Source organism: Brachionichthys hirsutus, chromosome 5 (assembly GCF_040956055.1).
Source record: "Brachionichthys hirsutus isolate HB-005 chromosome 5, CSIRO-AGI_Bhir_v1, whole genome shotgun sequence".
Taxonomy (NCBI): Eukaryota; Metazoa; Chordata; class Actinopteri; order Lophiiformes; family Brachionichthyidae; genus Brachionichthys; species Brachionichthys hirsutus.
Genome location: NC_090901.1, coordinates 13718250 through 13725819, shown reverse-complemented (window position 1 = coordinate 13725819; position 7570 = coordinate 13718250). Strand labels below are relative to the sequence as shown.

The following is a 7570-nucleotide window of genomic DNA, read 5'->3' as shown; positions in this document are numbered from 1 at the left end:
TGTCTCGGTCCTCTAGTTGTGTGTGTGTTTGTCTGAGTCCTCTGGTTGTTTGTGTGTTTGTCTCGGTCCTCTGGTTGTTTGTGTGTTTGTCTTGGTCCTCTGGTTGTTTGTGTGTTTGTCTGAGTCCTCTGGTTGTGTGTGTGTTTGTCTCGGTCCTCTGGTTCTTTGTGTGTTTGTCTCGGTCCTCTGGTTGTTTGTGTGTTTGTCTGAGTCCTCTGGTTGTTTGTGTGTTTGTCTCAGTCCTCTAGTTGTGTGTGTGTTTGTCTGAGTCCTCTGGTTGTTTGTGTGTTTGTCTGAGTCCTCTGGTTGTTTGTGTGTTTGTCTTGGTCCTCTGGTTGTTTGTGTGTTTGTCTGAGTCCTCTGGTTGTTTGTGTGTTTGTCTGAGTCCTCTGGTTGTTTGTGTGTTTGTCTCGGTCCTCTGGTTGTTTGTGTGTTTGTCTGAGTCCTCTGGTTGTTTGTGTGTTTGTCTGGGTCCTCTGGTTGTTGTGTGTTTGTCTGTCTTGTCATTGTTGCGTGTTTAAGTATTACAATAACAACGTGCTTTACCTGGAGCTGATCATCGTTACGATGCAGCAAGTTAAATGTCATTGTTTCTGCTCTTTAGCTTTTTGCGTCTTACGTCAACACAACAAACTTCATGTTTTCATGCGTCAGATTTTCCGTCCGTCGACTCGTCTGTTGTCTCAGCACCGCGTCAGAGTGATATTCTGCACATTAGAGCGCATTGTAATTATGTCTGTGTCTTTCCTTTGATGCGTGGATCCGGGTTGGTGCAGAAAGCGGACCGTCTCACCACGGGGGGGGGGGGGGGGGGGCATCCTGTGGGAGACAAGCTGAACCTGCAGACTGCGGGCTCCAGGGGCCCCCTGCTGGTCCAGGATGTCGTCTTTACTGATGAGATGGCTCACCTTGACCGGGAGCGGATCCCGGAGAGAGTGGTTCATGCCAAAGGAGCAGGTAAGTTTGAGGGGTTGGTAGTCCGAGTCTCCAGCGGCGTGTAATATTCAGACCGGTTCTGGTGCGCCTGACCCAAACGGGCTCGGTCAGATGCTAAACCTGCACGTTTGATCCAGATGTTTCCCCCTTCAGATTACGACGTAGGAAAGTACTGATTCTCTGAAAACGAGGCGCCCTTGTCTTCTTCTAGGGCCGGCTCTTCTCCTACCCCGACACGCACAGACACCGGCTCGGAGCCAACTACCTGCAGATCCCCGTCAACTGCCCCTACAGGACCCGCGTGGCCAACTACCAGCGCGACGGGCCCATGTGCCTTTCTGACAACCAAGGTAACCTCTGAATGGACCGGGGTACCTCAGCGGGGGGGGGGGGGGGGGGGGTGTAGTAGTAGCTATAGCGGACTACGTGTCCCATAATGCTTTGCATCTACGGGTCGCAGGGGACTTCCGGGTCATCTGATAAAGGTTACCAACGAGAGTCCACCGTGTCCCGTGTCCTCATTATACAGGGGGGTCCTCTGGAATGTGATTTATTTCCTCATCCGTCAACAAAGCTTTTTTTTTTTTTTTTTAAACCGCTTAATGAATTATTGATTTATTGATTTATTGAGTCTGGCGATGCGTCGGAGGTCGCCCCCCCCCCCCCCCCCCCTCGCCCAGAGCGCGCTGGGACAGACTCCAGCCAGCAACAGCAAGCGTCTGTCGATAAGATGATCGTCTCATCTACACTTGAGATGTAAAGATTCTCACAGCATCCTGCACTCTTCCTTTATGTCTTTATTTCCTTTCTTCAGTCCCTCCTTTTATTTTTTTCTACGCTCTTGTAACTCTGGAGGAACCAGTGAAACCTTCTTTTTACACTTCTGACGTCGCTTCAACAGACGTCTGTGGATTCCGTATTCATCTTGCGTGTGTTTGCCTCCACCTTCCACTAGGTGGTGCCCCAAACTACTTCCCCAACAGCTTCAGTGCCCCAGAGGCCCAGCCGGGGTTCATGGAGTCCAAGTTCAAGGTGCTTCCAGATGTGGCGCGTTACAACACCTCGGATGAGGACAACGTCACGCAGGTAAAGACGAAGTTCTCGGGGTTCAGGGTCGAGGTTCATCATCAGGTCAATATTTAAAGAGACGATCCACCATATGAATCTATAATGCAGGCTATCGGCTAACAAAGCACGTCTGTGCAAAGACCAGCCATGTTTGGTGTTTCACATCTGACGATGGCATCACTCCTCGGTAGCCACGCTTTTCCGAGAAATGCTTACGAGTTCTAAGAAATGCTATCGTCTCCTGACTGCTCCTCTGTGGACAAAGGTGTGTGTGTGTGTGTGTGAGCTGTATAATAGCATGATGCTATAACGTGCATGTGACGGGCTTGTGTTGGGCTGCAGGTCCGGGACTTCTACACTCGGGTGCTGAACGAGGAGCAGCAGCAGAGACTCTGCCAGAACTTGGCCGGATCCCTGAAGGGGGCGCAGCTGTTCATTCAGAAGCGCATGGTGAGCGACGCGTTTCCATTTCCAGAGCGCTGCTTCAGAATCAGTTTCTGCTGCAGGATGTCGCCACAGGATGTAGTGGCTGCTCTCAGGAAACCAGTGCCTGTTGCTGGGAGACGAGGCCGACTGCTTTAAATTACGAGACAAGTTTCAACTCGAACACTTGCAAATGTGTGAGTCCCATTTAAAACAAGCGTTAGCTAAAAAGTAAATGGGGAAATACGAACGCTTAACGCATTGGGTGATGCCGTCAGCTTTTAAGAAACGATTCTCCAGCGTCTCTTTTGAAGAACGAGCAGATGTGCGGCACGCAAAGACTGAAAACGTAACCAGCTGATCAAAGTAGACTGTAGCTGGTGTCCAAACAATCCACCGGCTGTTAATGGAGGCTCTGCTGGGAACCAGTGAAACGTCTCTGCTCCGCCCTGCAGGTGGAGACGCTGAAGGCCGTCCATCCGGGCTACGCCAGCAGGGTTCAGGCCTGTCTGGACCAACACAACAAGGAGGCCAAAAAGGTAAACGCAGTCCCCGGTCCCGCTCGGCCATTCATGATCCAGAATGGACGAGCGTGTTGGTTCGTTTTGTGTAAAGCGGGTTAAATACCAGGAGCGGTTGGGGCTCGATACGAGAGCTCTGCATTGAGGTCACTACGGGCCAATGAGACGTCTCAGAGCAGCTGGCGGTGTTGCCAAGCAACAGCAAAGATGTCGGTCTAATAGACCGCTACCGTTGATGGAAGATGGGAACATTTAGACAGGAGAGCGCGCTAAAGGGAAGGTCCTGGACTTGGTCCTTGTATTTCAGTCTGAGCCGCGACCTGATTGGTCGCTCTGCGTCAAGAGTCCTAATCCGTCTCCCCTCTGTATCATTTCTAGAAACCCAACCTCCACGTTTACACCCGCCCAGGAGCCCCGACATTGACCGCATCCTCAAAGATGTAACGCATCAAAATTTGCCCCCCTGAGGGCAAATACACAGGTCATCGAAAACGAGATGGAATCGCTCACACCACTGAGAAATAACCTCGCGTGTGTGTGTTTGTTAGTTCATTTATAATTCAGCCCATCCAAACAGTTGATTTGCTACAGAAATTCTATTTTTTCTTTTACACAATCTTTGCTAGAACCTGTGCTGGTTTCTGTATTTAAAAGCTGCCACATTTCAGTGCTTGATTGTGAAGACTTTAGTGCACGTCTGGATAACGACTCGGATGAATGGGAGCATCAGCTGAGCGATGACGTCTTCCTTAAAAATGTGCGTTCAGCTTGCAAAGCTCCGCCCCTTCAGGGTTCATTAAAAGTACTTTCTGGAGTTGTTGTATAATTTGGGAATCTCAAAGTCATACATTCCCGGATCCACCTTGTTTTATCTGGATGTGCGCCATATAAACCTCCCACTTTTCCTGGAATCCGTCCTGCAGAGTCCTGGGAAAGCAGAACCGATGGGAGCTGTACGGTGGCCGGGAAGTAAAAACCTCATTCAGAAAACAATCTGACAGAAAGGGAACGTCCCAAACCCGGGAGCTGATCCAGAAGTAACGAGGCGGGAGGCGGGAGGTGCAAACAAAACTATCTTAGGGAAAGGAAACGCCCCGAATCCGGGTGTTGACTAGGAAGTTAGCGGATGGCCACCGTTGCTCATCACCTTTGAGACGTTCCCCTTTCCCTGATTGTTTTCTGAAATGTCAATTTGTTTGGGGATTGCTGAATGTGCTTTGTACGTTCCGGCCTCTGTAGACGTGATTTCTCAGGTAATGTGTGATCCGACCTTCCTTCAGCCGAAGGTCGGAGGAACGCGATGCCGATCGGGGATGAATGAGATTGTGAAGTGCCTTCATTTGTCCTGCGGGGTTGTTTTTGTCTTCGTTAAGCCGCTGATCATAAAGAAACTTCCCTTCAGGTTTCTGCATATGAACAGACAAGTTTGTGTGTATGGCTTTCTTAGCTTGAGTTTCCTCTCCTCGCCTTAAAACCACAACTGAACTTACTTTAGAGTTGGGTATGATTGTGTGCTCAATAATAATTACCTCAATCCATATTTGGGGAAACAAGTACAACAAAATTTAAGATGATTCGGGGGAAATGCTCTAGAAATGATGTCTTTATTTTTATTTTATAGCTACCAGGAAGTTTCCTCTCTGTGGTTTTGCTTGTTTGAGCACAAACTGGGTTACATGTAAGAGTTGTAGGATGTTTATGATCACTTTGTGGAGCCTAAAGATCCTCATCAGGATGCAAACAAATGTGTTTCTGTCCAAAATGAGCCGTACAGGTCACCTGCTCCTGCTTTGTCCATTCATATCTGACTGCATTGATCTTCATGGTGTGGAACTCTCATGTGACTTTAGTGCTCGTGTTCCTTCGTGTGTAATCAGCAGCGTTCATTTAAAGGTAGCTTGTTGTTGAAATTAATAAAGTTCTAGCCGGTCTGATCAAAACGACTCCAGAGATCATTTCCTCTCTGACTGGTTTCCTGACAGTTGACCTTAGATTAATTGTCAAAAGGGAGACGGTGCGTTTGGAAGATTTGGACTATTGCTGATGTGACCACCCCGACTATCCACCACTCGACTAGAGTACTGACCATCCATCACGAGGGTCAGTCAATCAATGTTGATGTGAATTTAGAGGTTGTTCAATCTAATATTTAGTCCCCGCCACATCAATTATTTGTTAAATTACAGAAAGTGAATGCTTCAAATGATCCGTTGCAGGTTTTGTATTCAGAACTGCTGGCTGGAATGTCTGACAGAATTCCTGCACATGAATGTTTAAGCGACTTGATAACGGGACGAGCTGTTCGGTTGTTTCTGCTGCAGAGACCTGCAGGAAGGAGGCGCGACTTCTTCACGCTCCATTTAGAATAGAAACCTATTTAAAGCATATCGTAATTGATTTTCAATCTATCTGCGCGTAAAGACAAAAGGCCGTGCGTGCGTCAGCGGCGTTTGTTTCTAGTGAGGGGGGGAAAGTGCAAAAGACAATATTGTTTAAAAGGATACCCATTAGCTGTCACAAAAGTCCACACAGAAAAAAAACATAATACACGCAATACATATAATCACAATTCACTTAACAATAATACTCTAAAAGCAATAAAACATTATGACTGTTTTCTTTTGATGTTTATAATAAGTTATTTCATTCATGCTTAATAGTTCCATACTCGCATATTTAAATAGTGCATCCTTAGGTGGTACTTAAAAGAGACTTTCATATGTTCAGTGGGCAATTATTCCAAAGTGGGATAGCACGATAAATAACCGTCCTCTTCAAAACATTTGTCTTTGGACGTGGTAAAATAAACTGCCCATCATTAGATGACCGAGTAGAATGAGAATAAACCTGACTGCATCTGCCAATTTGTTCGTATAGGAGAACGAGCTGTCGGTAAATCAATGCTTAGGTTTTTTTTGTTACTCTGGAAACTGCACTTGTCAGTTTTGAAAGAAAGAAAATTCCTGCGGGGGTGGGGGTGGGACAGCAGAACCAGGAAGTCATCAGTACTTAAATTGTCCACACTCGAGTTGTAGTCCTCACTCTTCACACGCGAACTCCAGCTGCCAAATGAATCCCATGGCCATGGGTCACCCATCCGGGCAGCCGGGCCCCCCCACGGTGGTCCAGTACACCACCGTGAGCGTCTCCAGCGAGCCCCCCAAGGACCACATCCTCTGGTCCCTTTGCTGCTTCGTCTATTACAACCCTTGCTGCCTCGGGCTGGCAGCTCTTATCTACTCTATCAAGGTGAGTCCCTGAACGTCTCATTCTTTCATTAAAGCCTTTATGTGCAAACCTGTCGTCTGAAACAATGGGGGGGGGGGGGGGAAATGTCAGACAACAGGTTTGCATATGAAGGGTTCACACGCAAACCTGTTTGACATTTAAAAGAAATGCACCAAAAAAAACATTGTTTTTGAATTATTATTTGTTTTGACCATTTAGATGCAGATTAGTTTTCTTTAAAGTTTAGATATAATGAAACTTAAAAAAAGAAAAAACATTTACTGGAGAAAGCCTCGCCGCGTGTTCCGGTGCGCAACTACGAAAAAGTTTCATTTTAATGAATAAAAACAACAAAATACTACTCAAAAAAAAAATCAAAGGGCGCTTCTGACCTTGGAAACAGGAAAAAAGAGAGTAAAAGTCCCGAAATGCCCACTTCTGTAAAGTCGCTTGTTGTGTGTCGAAATGTCTGTTAAGATGTGAGCAGAGTTTTAAATTCACTCCGCTTTGGTTCCGACAGGCAAGAGACCGGAAGTGGATCGGAGACGTGGAAGGCGCCCGACACTACGGCTCCACCGCCCGATGCCTCAACATCAGCGCCACCGTCGTGGGGTGCATCGGCGCGCTCATTGTCATTATTGTAGTCGCCGTCGTGACCTCGACTGCAACATCAGGGTACTCCTACGTGAACCGATACCAGTACAACGGCTGAACTAGTCCACCTGAACCAACGCACGGGGGACTGCTCTGCGTCCTCCGGCATGTCCTCGTCTCCTCCCACGTGTCCCTGCGTCCTCCCACCTGTCCCTGCTTCACGGCTCGTCTTTCCTTTGTGTTTCATCCCACATGCCGCTGCTCAATTTCCAGCATCGCTGGCCTCTGAAATAAACGATGCCGTTTCTGTAACTCTTTCGGGTGTACTTTCGCGTCACTTCTGCCACCGTCAGGCGTTGGGCGTGTCACGCACGGCCCCGGGTGTTTGGTTTGTCGCACGCTTTTCATTGATTCAAACATTTATGCTTTGAATTCAGGGCAAATAAAGATCCGAGTCAAACAGAGTTGTCTTTTGTTATTTTATCAAAAAGATAGTAAATGATCAAAGCAGCTTCGGGCACACGCCGTGACAAACACACAGTGTGCAAAGAATCTTAAGCATACATAGATATTTATACTATTTTAGGTGGAGGGGTGGAAACATGGGTGTCCTAAACATTTGACAGGCGAAGGAGGGGTGTGTGGGACACAAGGACCAGGAGACAGACAGGACAAAGAGCCTCTATTCAGCTCGTAACAAACTGTAGTGAAGGTTGTCTTATCTGTCTGAAGAAGCAGAGGACGGGGAGTGTCCGGAGACTGGGTTCTGAGGACGGGGAGTGTCTGGAGACTGGGTTCTG

General features: G+C 47.7%; 2 protein-coding genes across 2 annotated transcripts; both read left to right on the top strand.

Moving 5' to 3' along the window:
* The first annotated feature begins 899 nt into the window (after positions 1 to 899).
* Positions 900 to 4888, top strand: LOC137893557 (catalase-like). The gene is made up of 7 exons (XM_068738967.1): positions 900 to 957; positions 1090 to 1097; positions 1148 to 1286; positions 1892 to 2022; positions 2347 to 2454; positions 2883 to 2966; positions 3327 to 4888. Exons 1-7 carry the CDS (start codon positions 900 to 902, stop codon positions 3390 to 3392), a joined length of 594 nt encoding a protein of 197 aa, XP_068595068.1. The 3' UTR covers positions 3393 to 4888.
* Positions 4889 to 5981: 1093 nt separating this feature from the next.
* Positions 5982 to 7227, top strand: LOC137893877 (dispanin subfamily A member 2b-like). Its single transcript, XM_068739328.1, has 2 exons — positions 5982 to 6197; positions 6697 to 7227. The coding sequence occupies exons 1-2, from the start codon at positions 6018 to 6020 to the stop codon at positions 6886 to 6888; spliced, it is 372 nt and encodes a 123-aa protein (XP_068595429.1). The 5' UTR covers positions 5982 to 6017; the 3' UTR covers positions 6889 to 7227.
* Positions 7228 to 7570: the final 343 nt, after the last annotated feature.

Bases quoted from the DNA above. Each gene is read 5' to 3' on its own strand.
- LOC137893557 (XM_068738967.1), top strand. From the start codon at position 900: ATGGCTCACCTTGACCGGGAGCGGATCCCGGAGAGAGTGGTTCATGCC. The intron at 2,023-2,346 runs GTAAAGACGAAG...GTTGGGCTGCAG, and splicing joins ATGAGGACAACGTCACGCAG to GTCCGGGACTTCTACACTCG. The intron at 2,967-3,326 runs GTAAACGCAGTC...TATCATTTCTAG, and splicing joins ACAACAAGGAGGCCAAAAAG to AAACCCAACCTCCACGTTTA.
- LOC137893877 (XM_068739328.1), top strand. From the start codon at position 6,018: ATGAATCCCATGGCCATGGGTCACCCATCCGGGCAGCCGGGCCCCCCC. The intron at 6,198-6,696 runs GTGAGTCCCTGA...TGGTTCCGACAG, and splicing joins CTCTTATCTACTCTATCAAG to GCAAGAGACCGGAAGTGGAT.